Source organism: Moschus berezovskii, chromosome 1, assembly GCF_049115385.1.
Source record: "Moschus berezovskii isolate FMDL1 chromosome 1, NW_MosBer_1.0, whole genome shotgun sequence".
Lineage (NCBI taxonomy): Eukaryota > Metazoa > Chordata > Mammalia > Artiodactyla > Moschidae > Moschus > Moschus berezovskii.
Genome location: NC_142460.1, coordinates 158,455,283 through 158,473,041, shown reverse-complemented (window position 1 = coordinate 158,473,041; position 17,759 = coordinate 158,455,283). Strand labels below are relative to the sequence as shown.

Here is a 17,759-nt window from a genome sequence, read left to right as displayed (position 1 = left end):
AAGTTGACAGGCAGGTTCCTGGTCACACAGCTGGTAACTGGTGGTCTGGGATTTGAACCCAGATGTTTTGCCTTCTAATTCATTGCTGTTTCTGCCATATAAAATAATCCCCAAGGATTATTTAGAAATAATTATCTATATAACAAAATGAATTATCCTTTGTTTGACGTCAGATGATCAGTGTAGAAAATTTTTGGAAATGCTTATTTTATTATACTGAAAACAAATAAGAGCTAATATTTATCAAGTGCTTCCCATGTGCCAGAAACAGTTCAAAGTACTTCACTTGCATTTTCTCATTCAATCTTCCAGTAAGCCATCATGTAAGCAGTATTGTCAACTCAATTTTCAATGTGGAAACTCGGGTTCAAAAAGGTAAATAACTTGTTTGGGGGTGAGCACCTGATGTGCTACACTGGCTTTTTTTTCTGCACTGGGTTTTGAACCTAGGTCTTTCTGCCTCCAAATTCTGTATTTTAGCCACTATACTTTGCAGCAGCCTATATATGTTTTGCATGTGTACATGCTAAATCACTTCAGTGGTGTCCGACTTTGCGACCCTATGGAGCGTAGCCTGCCAGGCTCCTTTGTCCACAGGATTCTCCAGGTGAAAATAGTGGAGTGGGTTGCATATATTTTCAGTTCAGTTCAGTTCAGTCACTCAGTTGCGTCCGACTCTCCGCAACCCCATGAATCATAGCACGCCAGGCCTCCCTGTCCATCACCAACTCCCGGAGTTCACTCAAACTCATGTCCACAGAGTCGGTGATGCCATCCAGCCATCTCATTCTCTGTCGTCCCCTTCTCTTCCTGCCCCCAACCTTTCCCAGCATCAGAGTCTTTTCCAGTGAGTCAACTCGTCACATGAGGTGGCCAAAGTATTGCAGTTTCAGCTTTAGCATCAGTCCTTCCAATGAACACCCAGGATTGATCTCCCTTAGAATGGACTGGTTGGATCTCCTTGCGGTACAAGGGACTCTCAAGAGTCTTCTCCAACACCACAGTTCAAAAGCATCGATTCTTCGGCGATCAGCTTTCTTCACAGTCCAACTCTCACATCCATACATGACCACGGGAAAAACCATAGCCTTGACTAGACGGACCTTAGTTGGCAAAGTAATGTCTGTGCTTTTTAATATATTATCAAGGTTGGTCATAACTTTCCTTCCAAGGAGTAAGCGTCTTTTAATTTCATGGCTGCAATCAGCATCTGCAGTGATTTTGGAGCCCCAAAAAATAAAGTCTGACACTGTTTCCACTGTTTTTCCATCTATTTCCCATGAAGTGATGGGACCAGATGCCATGATCTTTGTTTTCTGAATGTTGAGCTTCAAGCCAACCTTTTCACTCTCCTCTTTCACTTTCATCAAGAGGCTTTTGAGTTCCTCTTCACTTTCTGCCATAAGGGTAGTGTCATCAGCATATCTGAGATTATTGATATTTCTCCCAGCAATCTTGATTTTTTACTTATACGTAATTACACATAAGTAACCTTTATGTAAAATAAAACAAAATGTAAAGGTGATATGAGTTCTATTAAAGGAATTTACAACATGAAAGAAGAAAGATAAGTCTAATGTATAGAGAAAGATATTTAGGTAAATAAGTGAAAAGGAGAAAAGCAAGAAACAGAAATAGGAACATACACAGAGAAAGACTGATTCCTTGATTGGTTTTAGAGAAAGTATTTGGGTGAAAGAGGCAGGAAGCAGTCAATAGGAGGAGGGGGACCAGAGGCACAACCCTTCTACTCCTGTCTCGAGTCCAGTCTACCTGGAATCCTCCAGCTTGGCCTGGGGCTCATTTCTCCTATACCCTGGAGCCACTACTGCCTGTACTCCAGGGCTAAGAACTTGGACTTGTGAGCACTGAATCTCCTAGAGGGCAGCCCTGGGTGAGCAGGAGCTGTGAGTGGAGCAGAAAGAGTATCTTTCCACATCCACAGAGCTGTGAGAGTTGACAGCCTGGACTGGGAGGAGATTAGCTGGAAAAGCAAAGCCAGGAAGATGGGCCAGTATATAATATGTATCTTTCTCTTTCTGACTTATATGGAATCTAGAAAGATGGTACTGATGAAATTATTTGCAGGGCAGCAATGGAGACACGGACATAGAGAACAGAATTATGGACGTGGGTAGTGGGGAGGAAAAAGAGGGTGAAATGCACGGAGAGAGAGTAACATGGAAATTTACATTACCATATGTAAAATAGATAGCTGATGGGAATTTGCTATGTGACTCAGGGAACTCAAACACAGGCTTTGTGACAATCTAAAGAGGTGGGATGGGGCGGGAGATGGGAGGTAGTTTTAAAAGGGAGGAGACATATGTATACCTATGGTTGTTGATTCTTGTTGATGTTTGGCAGAAACCAACAAAATTCTATAAAGCAATTATCTTCAGTTAAAAAAATAAAAAGATGGGCCAGGAGAGAAGGGCCTCACCAGGCAGGCCCGTTCCCATCTGTCTGGGCTGTGCTGAAGGGAGGCTGTTGCGGGGGGCGGCTCTTATTGGATGACAGATACAAGGGTGTTCCCACTGGCAATCTCCCTCAAGAAGTTCGGACAGTTAGACTGCCTGCCAGTTAAAGTGAATACCAATCTGTGAACATAGCAAGGGGGCCGGGGGGAGGGCTTGAGACTGAGCCGAGAGAGGAGGAGGCAGTACAGGGAGAGGTGCCTGGAGAGTGGTGGCAAGACAATGGCATGGGCAGAGGAAAACCCACTTGTCCTTGGGTGGTGGCCACGATAAAGGGGAACTGAGTCACAGGCTAGGCGTGGAATCACGGGGATGGGTTTACACATCAACCTCCCTCACTTCCTTCCCAGTCATTTGGCTGTTTTCAGATTCTCCACCCTTTGCCAGCTCCTTGCCTCCTCCACCAAGTCTGGTTTGTGTGTCTTGTGTATGTGTCTTTGGGTGTATTCATGCACAGTTGGCTCTAGGAAAGAATAATATTCGCTGAAAACAGAGGAAACTGTGACTATTTTGACCTATAAAAATAGCTTTTTCATATGGCCCAACACAGAAGGTAAACTAAAGGAAAACCTAGGTGGAACCCGTCCTGAAGGAATCCATGGTCTGAAGTTCCCAGCTCTGCAGCTGCGCCTCTCCTCTTAGAGGCCCTTTTCTGAGCCCGCTGCACTGCTGAACTCAGGGCCACCGGGTACACATCCATGTAGTAGTTGGCTGAGCTCCAGATGAAATTTGGGCAAAAACATACCTAGGATTGGGTGAACACCTCTCCTGAGGTTTGCTTAGCCGTCCACAAAACTGCCTTGTTGCACTTGCAGCATTTCTCTACATACCCCTCACCCCAGGGGCCGCTTTCAGGCAACAGGAGTGACATAGGAGCTCAGGAAACAACTTTCAGTAACTGTGTTGTATGATATTGTGAGGAATCGGAACAACTTTCAGAACTCCATAGGAAGCCTGAAGGTTGGCCTCAGGTTTTCTCTTGCCTTTCCTGCCTCCTTTTCTATCACCCCAAAGGCCAGTGCTCACGGTGTCTTAAATTGTCACTCCCAAGGTGAGGGCACCGTCCATCATGGAACCCCATAGATGAGTGCCAAGAACCAGCTACATAATTTGGGGAACCTAGAACAAAATGAAAACATGAGCTGCTTGTTCAAAAATGATTAAAGTTTTCAAGACAGCCACAGTAGGGGCCTTCTGCATGTGGGGCCTGTGTGTCTGCACAGGCTGTGTGCCCGTGAAGCCAGTCCTGGTTGGTGCAGGTGCAGAGGTCAAGGTGCAGGAAGGTCACAGATGGGTGTCTTCTCAAGTGACCGTGCAGTTGCCCTCGACTGCCAGTCGCTAACTGCCCACCCCCTGACTCCTTCCAGAGGAGCCCACAGATGGGGTGAAGCGTGGCAAGTGACTGGGGGATGAATTTAACTGTGGGGGAAGCAGGGTTAAATCAGGAAAGGAAACTTTGGGAAATAGTCTTTCTAGAGCCTAATGGTTCATTTCATGATGGTGAATAACATCTCCAAATAACACAAAGAGCTGGAGAACAGCATAGTAAGGAGTCTCCAGGCCTGACTGTGAGTATGAGCTTGAGTCTCAGGTGGGCAAAACCCTGATTCTGGCTCTCTTTTACTGTAACCCAAGTTCTGAACTGCCCACAATTTCCATGTGCCTTCTTGGATCCTTACAAAACAGGAGTGAGGAGCCTACTAGGTGAGCTGCCCAGGCTGCATGTGGCTGGCCGAAATTCCAGGGATTCACAGAAACCCATATGCAGCACACTGGAACCCAGATATGCAGAATCACTCCCAAGCAAAACACCGCATTTATTCAGGACCTTGAGTTTAGAGTTTAAAGGTCCACCAGCAATTCAGACTTTCTTAAAGAAACTGAGTGCCCCCTGCTGGGTAACAGGTAGCATTGACATGAAGCTGTCAAAGCACTAAAATCTGAAAACTCATTTTAGGGGTTTGAACCAGTGAACCAGTGAAGTTGCTCAGTCGTGTCTGACTCTTTGCGGTCCCATGGACTGTAGCCCATCAAGTTCCTCCATCCATGCAATTTTCCAGGCAAGAGGCTGGCGTGGGTTGCCATTTCCTTCTCCAAGGGATTTGACCTTGTATATAAAACGGTGATAACAATATAACTCATAATGGTAAAATTAAGAGTTACATGAATTATATATGGGTTTGGTAACAGGTTGTATTTGTCAATGTTTCATGACTCCTGTGCTTAGTCGCTCACTTGTGTCCAACTCTTTGCAACCCCATAAACTGTAATCTGCCAGGCTCCTCTGTCCATGGTGATTCTCCAGACAAGAATTTTGGAGTGGGTCGTCATGCCCTCCTCCAGGAGATCCACCCAACCCAGGGAATCCACCCAACCCAGGGACTGAACCCAGGTCTCCCACATGGGAGGTGGATTCTTAACCAGCTGAGCCACCAGGAAAGCCCATGAATACTGGAGTGGGTAGCCTATCCCTTCTCGAGGGGATCTTCCCAACCCAGGGATCAACCCGGGGTCTCCTGCTTCATGACTCCTAGGATCTTAATATAAATTATTTTTCCAGTTCTTTCTCTCAATTATAAAGAAGGTAAACATTTGGAAGTTCTAAATGACCGGATAGGATTTTCTTCCCAGTTCACAACAGAGTGGTCAAAAGTTTTTCAGGGGACATAACATGGTCCAGGGAGAGGACATGGGTTTTAGGATCAGTAAACTTAGGCTGGAACCCATTTACTATTTAAGTGACTTTATCGTGGAAGAAACTGTTCAATGTTAAGCCTCCATCTCTAAGAATTGGGTTTAAGTTGGACTTCAAAGGATGGGTAACTCCTGGACTAGATCCTCCATTTCTAGAGGAGAGAGGTTGCATCCAGAGCCCTGGGTCTGGCTCAGAGAATTGCCTCTTGGTCACAGGTTAGTGCTCACACTGGACACCCAAGTCTCTTTTGAACCACACAGCCACCACCTCGGGTGCTCACTGCCTGATAGACACCTCTATGTGAGGTGTGTCCTCGGTATGTGGGGACAGTCCCTCTCCTGCCACCCTCCAGCTTGCTGCTTCAAGCCATCACCATTCCTCACTTGAGCCAAGGCAAAACCTCTTCTGTCTTTCTGCTTTTGTTCTTACCAACTTAAACCCAGAGTGATCTGTGTTAAAAAATAGAATAAAATCTGACCAGGCCCTCCCCCACCTTCTCCTGCCTCCCCGCCACCTTGCTTGTGATGCATTTCACCTCTATGCTGTATGCAATTTGCTCTCGGCCATCAGTCCTCACCCTCCAATTCTTCCCCTGGCTACTCCTACCCATCCGTCAGGTGTTGGCTCACAGACTCAAGGAGGGTACAAGAAATACCACGTTTTCTAATTTTTTCAGAGCAAATTAAGAATATTTTTGGCTCCACACTGCTGTGCTGCAGCAGAAATTAGACCTCTGGTCACTGAGGCATCCTTTCCTCTTTGAGGGTCTCACAAGCATTTAGGATGCTCAAAAAGGGGCAAGGACCTCCAGTCCACCCAAAACCTCAAGCCTCTGAAGATCACCATCTCACTGGGTCCCACCAGCCACTAGCGCACAGACTTCCACTGCTCCTCAGAGGCTCCTCCTCTCCATCCCTTCCCTGCTCCTCAAACAAGGATTAGGGTTGGTTTTGAGCACGTGCTCTCTGCTGTGACCAGGAAGCACTAAGGACCTGGCCACATCACGGGAGAATGGGAAAAATTCAGAAACAAAATATTTGCTATAAAATCTACTGACCAAAAGGGTTTCACTGTGGTCATCTAACCTAAATCAGGTCCCCAGGCATACTCTCTACTTTCTATACCCTGCAATTGTCACTGCTGGGGCCCAGATCCCCTCTGCCTGGTTTGCCTGGGCACACACTCCCTCCCTGTTGACTGCCAAGAGCTACACTATTCCTTGGAGAGTCCTGTCCCCTAGCAATGTCTGGTTATGCCCTCCTTGGTTAGTCCCTCAGTCGTGTTGGACTCTGCAACCCCATGGACTGCAGCCTGACAGGCCCTTCTGTCCATGAAATTCTCCAGGCAAGTATACTGGAATGGGTTGCCATTTCCTTTTCCAGGGGATCTTCCCTACCTGAGGATCGAACCTGGGTCTCCTGCATCACAGGCAGATTCTTTATCATCTGAGCCGCCAGGGAGGCCTAAGAGGGCAGAGCCGATGACTGACCACCAGATACTGGGCACAAAGGCCTAGGACCCTGCCTTAAGGTGGGGAGACTCTCATGACATCACGCTCTGTAGCTCCCGGGAATGAGGCAGAGGCCAGACTCCAGCTGAAGCCCTTCTTTGCTCAGGTTCTTCCCCCACCCTACCCTGCTTCCCTCACAGGCTTTTCCAGGGAGCTTAATCTCAATAAACTCCTTACAGAGGAAACCTTCTGATTTTGCCTCTAGGAACCTAAGGGACATCCTTTTTCTTCCTAGTATGTGTCACAATTTAGAATCATAGATTTGTATTGCCTATTGGTTTAATGCTGTTCCCTCACTAAATGAAGGCAGAGGCCATACTATTTGTTCACTGCCATTACCAGTACTTAGGGAGGTGCCTTCCACAGGAGAGCAGAACACATGCACCGAACTGGAAAGCTACAGCAGCCCAAGCATAGGGACCACAGGAAAGCTACGTGGATGCGGCCCTTCAGCCTCCCTCTGCAGACACCTTCCCCTGTGGGTATCAGCACCTGTGGTGAGGGAGGCACCCTATAAGGGCAGCCGAGCATCTCTTGTGCCCATCATCCAGCCAGGCCTAGGTGGGCAGATTCTAAAACTGCAGTTGGCAGTTTGGCCCAGAATTGGTCACCTAATTCCTTACAATGAGCTATTGTTCTGCCACGTTATCACAGGTCACAAATGTGTTGTGGGAGCAGTTCTCGGATGAGGGTCACAACCAAGCAGATAAACCAACAACTATTTTATAAGTCTCATACTGTGAGACTGGTCTACCAGTACTCCTGGGAACGGCTGGGCCCACAAGCAAGGCTGGATTTCCAGATGTCAGTGTCTTGGGTATTATATACCACAAGTAAAGTTGTAGTAAAGCCCTTAGTTAATTAGAATGTGGAATAACTATGGAGTTTTAGTTAATTTTTGGAAAAACTTTTAGTTTTCTCTTGGCATGTTTTTTCTGAACATCGTAATTTTCTTTTCTACTGAGGTGTCTTTGGTTATTGAGGGACTGGTGAATTGAGGCCTTTATTCTGAGATGAATGACTTCTAGGCAAGTCACTGATACCCAGGGACCCCATCAGCCTGGGTGTGTCTATATGACAGGTGAGTTGTTACAACCATGTTTCTGACTGAAACCCTAAAATCGGCTCATTTGTTTTGTGGTATACTTCTTATTCCTAAAAGGTATGTAAATAAAATGACCCAGTTAAAAATAATGAGAAGAGAGATTTCAATTATTCAGTGTTTCCAGTTGTACGAAGAGGGGTACAGATGTTAAAACCAGGGCCTCTCCCCACAGAGTTTACAATCTGGGGAGAGAACAAGAGTGATACCACATGACAGGGGCAAATAATTCTGGGAAATAAATGTCCATCAATGTGTTATTCAAAATACAAGTTCTTACTCAAATGTGTAATGAAATACTGACTCCACGGTGCTTCAGTTATACCTTAAAGGGCTTTGAGAAAATAAAGAATCCTGCTACTGGATAAAACTAGTGGTCCATCTCGCCTTTCCTGAGGCACCAGAGAAAGCTATAGGCAGAGGAGAAGTTAATCAACAAGACAGCTTTTAATTTGTAAATTTATCCTTTGAAAATTTCATGGGGAATTTTAGGAATCCCAGTAGTCAGTGACCAGGCTATGTATCCACAACATCTACAGACTCCACACATACCCGCTCAGATGATTCTCAGAATGGGGGGATATGAGTTCATTCTCATGTCTGACTTCGTCTTTCTTCAGCTTTCCCTCTCATATCCCCAGTTACCTGTGTCACAGGACACATATAAGTAGTTGGGAAGTGATGAACTCTGACAGTAAAGCAAAATCAGAATTAAAGGCAAATGTTTAATGAATCATGTTCAAACACAAGCTAGTCAATGAAGAACTTTAGGTTCAAAGGGCCAGATGTTCTACATCCCTAAGAAACTGCCATCAGCTTCTCAACCTGATTGAGTATTTTCACATTGCATTTTGCTGCCACAAAATTAGCTGTACATTTTTGAGTGTTGATCTAACACTAAAAGATTTAAGTTAGGAGACAGAAAGAAAATGTCTTGTATCTGTATTTAAAAAAAGAATCTGCTGATGAACAAGGAGCCAGGTGTCAGTTTCCTACGGGGGGAACATTCTCATGGAGGTACTGTAAGGCCAAGTCGGTCCACTTCATCTCTTGTTCTTTAACAGATTCTGTGGTGCCTCCATTGTCCTGTTCAGGTTCAGGAAGCTCATTCTGAAAAGGTACGAAGGACATTCAGAACGATGGCTTACTTTGCATTAACAAACCCTTTAAAACTCAAGAACACTGAGAATTAACACCCGTGAGTTCCTGAAACAGGTAGTATGAAACGCATCCTACAGAAAGAGTGAGAATCAAAAAAAGTGAGGAAAAAAATCACAAGTTTTGATCAAACGTGCCCCTTCCGCCTCCAGTCAGAACGATGGCATCGTGGCTCTGGGGCTTGTATGGGAGGCACTGTGGCAGAAGCTAAAGACACAGGATTCCTGGAGCCACTGGGATCCTAGCCCATGGCTCCACCATTTCCTGAGTTGCTCAGGCAAGGTATTCAGACCTTCGGAGGCTCTGATTCCTTTACAGCAATGAGAGAAAAAGGCAGTCATCGCCTCACAGGACTGATGTGAGGGATAAATGAGGTGACGCAGGTCAGGTGCCCAGCACTGCGTGGGGTGTCCAGTGCATGAACTACTTGCCATCCTCACTAGTCGCTAGGAACAATGGAAACAGCCAGCACTAAATCTTTGGAGCGGGTGGAGGGGGAGGTTCCTTCACAGAATACCACATCTGCTGGCATATTCCTTTTTATTTTTCAATTTTAATTTTTTTTTTATGGCTTATTCCTTAAGCACAAGAAAGGTATTCAAAACAATCCTGGATCCAGCGTGCCTCTGTTACATAATGGAGGTAAGTGGGGAGCATGGAAACATAACACAATAGAAGAGACTTCCCTCTAGTGGTGGAGCAGGGCAACAGAAAGCAACACAGCTTAGCCACACTGTCTGAAAATGGTAAGCCATGCGCCACACATAGTGTAGAATCTGGGCTAGTGTCCTTGTGCCTTTCCAGGTTTACTGAGATTTAATTTACATATAACATTGTGTAAGTTTAAGGTGTACAACATGATGATTTGATACATGTATATACTGTGCAATGATTACTGCAGTAAGTAACACGTCCATCACCTCGCATAGTTCACCAGTTTTTTGTGGTGTGGTGAGAATTTTTTGATAGTTTCCTTGTATTTAAATTTGTTACTATCAGAACTCTGTTTAGTACTAGAATTCTCTGATACCAATATATTTCTTTTCATTTATCTTAATTTAGACTTAAAAGGGGAGCAAACTGTTACTCAATATCCAGACTTAGGATTTTCCACTGGACTCCAACTTGCAGTATATGAATATAACTTTTTGCTTCAAAATGATGTTCAATATGAATAAAATGATTTAATTGTAAGACGTACAAGTATATCTGAATCACATACATTTTGCTCTACAAAGGTAAAACTCATACTCAAACATACTTGTACAATTTGAAAGGAACTATCATTTACTGTAAAGCAATAATGCACTCAAAGAGAAAATTTGGTTTCAATAACTACTTATAGCTGACAAAGCATAAATGAATCCTTTGTTAATCAATTATTTAATTTTATCTCATTCTAAAATAAGCATGTCTTTAATTTGGTCACTATTGGCTCTTGCAACAAATGCCAACATATAAAATTGCCTATGTGCCTGGAAAACAAACACAAAGTATCAAAATATGGCCACAATTCTTTGTAGCTGCTGCTGCTGCTGCTGCTAAGTCACTTCAGTTGTGTCCGACTCTGTGTGACCCCATAGACGGAAGCCCACCAGGCTCCCCTGTCCCTGGGATTCTCCAGGCAAGAACACTGGAGTGGGTTGCCATTTCCTTCTCCAATGCATGAAAGTGAAAAGTGAAAGTGAAGTCACTCAGTCGTGTCCGACCCTTAGCGACCCCATGGACTGCAGCCTACCAGGCTCCTCCATCCATGGGATTTTCTAGGCAAGAGTACTGGAGTGGCTTGCCATTGCCTTCTCCGTCGCTACTCCTATGAAAAGTCAGAGTTTATTTCCCCAACCCTTGGTTGGGGTTGGTCATGTGACTTCTAGGTCTAGGTTCCAGGAAGTCTTGCAGTTTCCTCTCACCCTGCTCTTAGAATCTGAAAATGACTATGTGAAGTCTGGGCTAATCTGCTGGATAATGAGACTGAGGCCTAGTTAGCTCATCATTCCAGCTGACAGTCTGCTAACTGTGAGACATGTCAAAGCCTCCAGAATTACTTAGCCACCAGCCAGTCTGCTGGCCCACTGCAAAACACCACCAAGTCCAGCAGGGATCAACCATGCTGGCAAAGACAAGAAGACACAGCTGAGTGACAAAATCACGACATAAATAGCTCTTGTTTTAAGCCACTATATTTGGGGGATATTTGTTAGGCAGCAGCAAAAGCTAACTGACACAAACATTACCTTAGGATCACAAGCCCTGGGGAAAAGACATGGATTAGCAACAGGGCCAGGCTACAGCTTGGAAGTCAGCATAGAAATTTCCCTCTCCCTCAACCCCATCCACACAAATCCTGCTGTTAGCACGTCCAGAATTCAGCAATTCCTCTGCACTTCCTTGCCTTTGTTTAGGCTCTCCTCCTTTGTCTAGACACTGCATTAGCTTCCTAACTGGCCTCTCTGCTCTGTCACTGGCTCCTTTCACCTTGGCAGACATTCTCTAATAACGCTGCTGAACTGATTTTCTAGTTTTTTTTTTTTTTTTGATTTTCTAGTATTTTTGAACACAGCAGATCTCTACTTTGAGGATCCTCACTCCTCAGGATGAGGGGTACGCTTGGTATCAAGTGCTCCTCTCAAAATAAGGTCCAAGACCAACTTTGCTTCTAACTTACGACAGTTATATTCTCCATCCACACTGAATACCTTACCATCTCCCAAAGCCACTCAAAACTTCTGCACATCTGTTCCCACTGCTTGTCCACCCCTACTAACCCTCTGTTCCTCCCCTATGACCAGCTTAAATGTGATTTTCCTCCTGAAGCCCCTTCTAATGCCCACCAGGCACGCAGTTACTTTTTAGACTACATAGCTGTTTATGACCTCCACTCAGAACACTTACTATTACAATTATTTTTTGATATATGTTGCCTTTCTAGACTCAGAGGGGCAGAAAACGCCCTTATGTTTACCTAGTCTTAAGGCACACAATAGGCTTCAAAGAATTGCTCACGGAATGAAAGAACCAACAAAAGTCCACAGGACAGGATTTGGAGCCTCACAGACCTCCAGTGTGAAGTCCAGTTTATTAGCTACCAACCTTTGGGCAAGATCCCCTCTTTGATCCTATTTTCTTCCTGTACAGTGGGGACATCATCATCACCCCTGAAGGTTCTTTTAAGGATATAGATAAAATATGTCAGGTTTCAACCTCAGTCCATGGCACAAAACAGATATTCAATGAAAGGGGAGCTATAATTCTTATTATGCTTTTTTGATTATTTTTCTAAACTTGAACTAAGCTGTCATTTATTATCCGTTATATGTATTATTCCTTGAACACATTACCTCTTATTCTTAAATGAAAACATATATGGCCACGGCAGACCACCTGCTCGCAAGCTCTATTTAATCAACAACTCTTGGCAGGCTCTAAAGAAAAACAGTCCTTGTTCCTCTTGTTAGGCCTCTATGACATAAACAGAATTTTTAGTAAGCATTTATTCAAGCAAAATGTTTAGATCTTATGATGTGAGGCTTAACAAACTCCCTGCAGGAGAATTTTCCAGAGATTAGGAAAGAAAAGAGCCTGATGATCTAAATGTAAAAGAAGAAAAGCCAGGTCTCTTCTGAATATTTTCCAGGAAACCTAGAATAGGTATGTGTTCCAAAACTGTGAGCTTCTAAATGACAGGCCACAGGTAGAGAAATTAAGTGCATATACCACTGCTTCTTGTTCCTCCTCATGGTGTGCATTAAATTCTTCACTACCTTTGGTGTGGTGGACAGAACATGGCTCAGAGGACCTCAATTCTAGTTCTCATATGACCTCTAATTGAGCTGGTCACCTCAGCAATCTGAACCACATTTCTCTTCAAATACAAAGTTGAGCTAAATGTTCTCCAGAGGTTTCTAGAGTCAGAGGACTCCACAGTTTTGATTTCTTTGACTTTATTTGTCCATTGATACACTACAGCTACTAGAGTCTACCAGATCAGACCTTTAACCCATCACCCTCAGCACACATTACAGCCTACCAGTGGTATTGCAACATCCTCATAAGGCAGCTTGTCTTCTCGCCAAGCATCATCAATCAAATCCAAGATCCTTCCATCTCTCTGTACCTCACTGTCCATTCTCTTGCAGCTTTGATCTTGTTGGATGGGACCTGTAAACCAAAGAGGTTATTTCTTAAACATGAAGAATGAAAAGATGATGTAATCCAGCACTAGGGTTCTCTAGGCTTTCTAGTGTGGATGTTTTGGCATAGGATCATCCAGGGAAATACTCATCTCACCTGGATTAGATTACAGTTTCTTTATAACATCACAGTACCTCCCAGCTGATCTTCCTAGTCACACTAGACTGCATCTTTTGATAACGTTTTCTCGGATCACTCAGCGTCAGCATCCATTCTGCTGTTGAATGGTTCCTTCAATCAATGGTTGCCTATGATTCACTAGGCAAGTTAAGCTGGCTTTGTGACTGACCGTTCGAGCATTATTGTTTCCAATTGCTGTGCGTAAGTTTCTTATTAATGATTCAGCATGTTTTCCCCCAATTTGTCCTCAAATCATTTTTCACCTATTCTACTTTAGAATACATCTAACTTGTCACACTTTCCAGCCTCTGTACCTAAAAAGTCTCTTTGCCCCATTACGAACACCTGCTTTTCCTTCCAAACTCAAAGTTGGGTGTCTGTTCATCCGGGCCAACATCTCATTTCCAGAGTTAGGCGCTAAGGTGCCTTCACTCTTCAGGCGCTGGAAGCGTGGAAAGTACAAGGCGGGCAATGACCAGGCCACAGCCACCGTCCCAGGCACTTGCCAGTCCCCATAATGAACCGTTACCACTTTCCTGAACAAAATCTTTCTTACACACATGACTGTCCCAAAGGCTGGAATGCTCTGTCGTCTTCGTTTTTTCCTCAGCTAACCCCCAGTCACTCTAAACAACTTAGTTCCCAGATTGCCTCCTACAGGAAGCTTTCTCTAAGCTCCAAGAAGAACACGGTACCCGCCCCTCCGCAGGCTCCATATTTCCCTGGGCGCAGTGAATGGGCCCCATCAGGAGCTTGTTACATTGCCCGTTACAGGGTCTTCCCAGACAGGCGGTGCGTGCGTTTCTCCCGGACAGGGGCAGTTTTATTCACCTCTGTTTTAGAGCTCCGTAAACTTGTAGTTAAAAGAGCAAACCCGGAATGCCTTTTCCCCCGCTAAGTCTGACCCTCTCGGGCCACCACCGTCCGTACAGGCGTGGGATCCCGCCCCACAGCCTCGGCTTCCGGCCCGAGGCGGGCTATACCAAAAGCGGAAGCGGGGGAAGTCCAGGACCGCCGCGTAAGTCCCTTTCTACCCTCCCGACGTGCGGTAAGGGAGGTAGTTATGAGGATGAGGTGAGGACAACGACCTCGGCCGATAGGATCGGCAGAAACCCGAACGTGCCCCTCTCCTACACTACCTAAGCGAGGGCGCGGGAAACCTTCACCAGCACTGGCCCAGGGCGGCCAGGACCACGCCCCCAGAGGTCATGTGACCCACGCGCCTGCTCTGCGACTCCCGGAAGTCGGTGAGCCCATTTGGCGGGGCGGAGGGGGAGTCAAGGAGGACGTTGCTTCAATCAAAAGTGAGGGAGCAGTCGGCGGAACGAACGTCCCGACGACCGTGACTGGACGTCAGCTTGGCGGTGACGCGCGTGCGCGCCCCCGTCCGGAGGTAACGGCGGGAAGACTCGGGGGCGCGCTCGCGGCGGGCCTGTAACCGCGTGTGTGAAAGTCCCAACAGGCGACGGGTGCCCGTGTCCGGAACCGGAGGCAGCCCTGGCTGCCGTGGGACCGCCGACTGAGCGCCCGAATGGCCGGAGGCCGGCTTCCTCAGCCGCCCGCTGGCCTCCAGGCTCGCCTCCGCCGGCCCGGCTCCGCCCCGGCGCCCCGCCCCTCCTCGCCGCGAACGCGTCTCAGACCCGCGAAGCCAGATGTGGCCTCCCGCGGCGCGCAGTGCGGGCTAGCCAGGTGGTCAGCCCTTCCCCCCGAGGCCGGCCGGCGGGAGGGCGGCGGCGAGGGCGAGCTGCTCCTCTTCTTCCAGCGGAGTCGCAGCGAGCCGGTCTGCCACTTCTGGGGAGGAACCCCCGGCTCAGCCCTCCCGCCTGGGCTGCCTCTTCTGGCTAGCTTCCTAGCGACTTAGGTTACTGACGGCAGGTGATGGTGGTTCATTTATGGGTGGGAAATTTAGCAAGTTTTTAAAACTAATTGACTTAAAAACCTTAATATTAGTTCCAGAGGTACGGTAATGTGGCAGAAATCATGAAGGACAGAATTTGGGGAACCCTGAAGGTACTCATTGCTCCATAGAAATCAGGGATGCGAAATAAATAAAGCTAGAGAACAAAAGGGATGGGGTCATAGAACACTATAATCACGAACATATTTGAAAGCAGTGAACCCACGCTCATAATGTAGTTTTTACAACATCACAGAGTAAAAGTGAGCTTGCTGTCAGCGACTCATGTTCATTAACAGCGACCAGTTAAAGCACACGTATTGCGCAGAGTAGTTTTCCTTAAGCCTTTCAAACGGTTCCTTAAACCAGTGTTAACATTTTTTATCTTCCTTTAATAAAACAGTACTGTAGGTTTTGTGCCCTGTAGTTAAACAGTTCCCCACATACTTGCATTTAACTATTTTCTAGATATAAAGAGGAAACCATAAGGATCATTACACGTTACCTTCAAATATTTATATACTGATAATAGCTGTAGCTTAATGATATAATAAAGGGTATGTATTTTCTTATTTGAAATGTATTATCATTAAGTTTTTATCATGAGCTTCTTGCCTTTTGACTATATCATCAGTGATCAGTATAGTAAGAACGACTGAAATTAAAATGGGCTAAATATAAACATTCAGTTACACTACTCTTTAAAATGGATGTAGATTCAGGTTTTAACAATTATAGTTGTTGTATGTATTAATTGCATTCATGCCACTTGTCTCCCGTTAAAAGGTAGAACAACTTTCCTTAGCCCTTCCCGTTCAATTAACGGAGTAGTGGTATTGAATGGTAACAGCATCAGTAGTCAAACTTTATGAGAGCTTCCTGCTTTTAAATGTATGTCAACTTGTTTGAAATTCAGCTAAAACCAATATTGACCTGGGTTTCAGGAATTGAATTTTTGGTTTCTGTGTTACCTTAAATTTTTTTCTTCAAGAACTCAGATTGTGTTTTCAGCTTTTCAAAACCACAGTTTTGTCATCACATCTATGAAAATTAATAAAAATCCTATAGACCCTGATGCTGGGAAAGATTGAGGGCAGGAAGAGAAGGGGGCAATGGAAGAGGATGAGATGGTTGGATGGCTTCACTGACTCATTGGATGTAAGTTTGAGCAAACTCCAGGAGATAGTGAAGGATAAGGACGCCTAACGTGCTGTAGTCTATGGGGTTGGAAAGAGCTGGACATGACTTAGCGACTGAACAACATTGTCATTATTCAGTCTGGGTTCGGATTTTCCCACCTGTCACATATGTCTTTTTAAAATCAGCTTGTTTGGATTAAAATCCCATAGAGATCCATGTGTTGCATTAGTTGATATACTTTTTCAATCTTTTTCTGTTTTTTTAAGATTTTTTTTGCTTTGTTTTGATGAAGATCATTTTTAAAGTCTTTTATTGAGTTTATTACAATATTGCTTCTGTTTTATGTTTTGGTTTTTTGGCCACTTGGCATGTGGGAGTTTAGCTCTCTGACCAGGGATGGAAACAGCAACCCCCTGCTCTAGAAGGCAGAGTCTTAACCACTGGATCTCCAGGGAAGTCCCTCAGTCTTTTTTAACGTTACAATTTTGTTGCCTCCCTTTTTCCCCTTAACATTCTAGATTTAGTTGATTGAATCCAGATGCCTCTTTTAACTTGTACACCTATTCCCTTTATTTCCTTTAAGGGGAATAGACTGGTAGTGAGATCTAGACTTGCACAGCCCATGTAGTAGGTGTCAGCCACCTGTGGCTATTTAAATAAAACTAAAAATTTCAGTTTTCTAGTTGCATTGGCCACATTTTAAGTGTCTAATAGTCACATATGCCAAATAGCTACTCTTCGAATGCTGCATATATAAAGTGTCTTCATAATTGCATAAAATTCTGTTGAACGGCACTGATCTAAAAGCTTGATCAGATTCAACCTTGACTTTTTTGGGGGAGGAGGCAGAGGAAGATTTCATTGTTGGTGCAAAATACTTCAGTGAGGCACGCTATTTCTGAGTTTCTCTCTTTCTTAATGTTAAGATTGCGCAGCGTGGGTTCAGGTATTGTCAGCCCAATCCATTCATCATGAAATTATCCATGCATTCACTTCATGGTGAGATCCTTTCATGGATTTAAATTGCTTATATCCATTATTGCATTCGGGGCTGCAATATAGTGATTTTCTGATTCCATCATTCCTTAGTATTTATTAGCTGGAAATTTTTTATGAAGAACTTTTTAACTCACCAGCTGTTTGATTACCCCACCAGCTATTTGAAATAGAGTTTGTACAGGAAAAACCAAGAAAAATGCTTAATTCTTTCCCTCTATTTTCAGAGCACAGTAATGAGTTGGTGGCCTAGCAACTTTCAAAGGTAACCATGAGGATTTTCTTTTTTTTTAATCATCATGAACTTACAGATTTGAATATATTTAAACTGTCTCAACCTATTATTGCAGTCTTTTTTTGCATACTCAAGTTGTTGGCAAGTGGAAGCCTGTTTAAGTTGGCTCCTGTCCACTTTGATATGACCAGTGGTAGTCTTTGAGAGTTTCCTTATTTTCTTTTAAAACATGTTCCTG

The 17,759-nt window shown here is 44.8% G+C and overlaps 2 protein-coding genes across 19 annotated transcripts in view; one reads left to right on the top strand and one right to left on the bottom strand.

Moving 5' to 3' along the window:
• Positions 1-8,489: 8,489 nt before the first annotated feature.
• On the bottom strand, positions 8,490-14,481 carry ANAPC13 (anaphase promoting complex subunit 13). Of its 4 annotated transcripts, none has more exons than XM_088840473.1 (3): positions 14,393-14,481; positions 12,970-13,100; positions 8,490-8,894 (listed from the first exon to the last, which is right to left on the bottom strand). In XM_088840473.1, the coding sequence occupies exons 2-3, from the start codon at positions 13,066-13,068 to the stop codon at positions 8,769-8,771; spliced, it is 225 nt and encodes a 74-aa protein (XP_088696599.1). In that variant the 5' UTR covers positions 13,069-13,100; positions 14,393-14,481; the 3' UTR covers positions 8,490-8,768. The 4 variants fall into 4 exon arrangements, with proteins under 4 accessions (XP_088696599.1, XP_088696594.1, XP_088696602.1 ...); XM_088840468.1 differs by lacking the exon at positions 14,393-14,481 and adding an exon at positions 14,085-14,229; XM_088840476.1 differs by lacking the exon at positions 14,393-14,481 and adding an exon at positions 13,814-13,970.
• CEP63 (centrosomal protein 63) overlaps positions 14,382-17,759 on the top strand; it is a 102,947-nt gene continuing 99,569 nt past the window's right edge. For 5 of the 15 annotated variants that reach the window (XM_088840463.1, XM_088840466.1, XM_055413361.2 and 2 more), the window contains exon 1: positions 14,382-14,646. Coding sequence is in view for 10 of the 15 variants with exons in the window: in XM_088840453.1 (XP_088696579.1) it covers positions 16,225-16,308; positions 17,514-17,551 (122 nt within the window). In the remaining 5 variants the exon portion in view is untranslated. The other 10 variants (XM_088840457.1, XM_055413327.2, XM_055413347.2 and 7 more) reach the window with 6 other exon arrangements.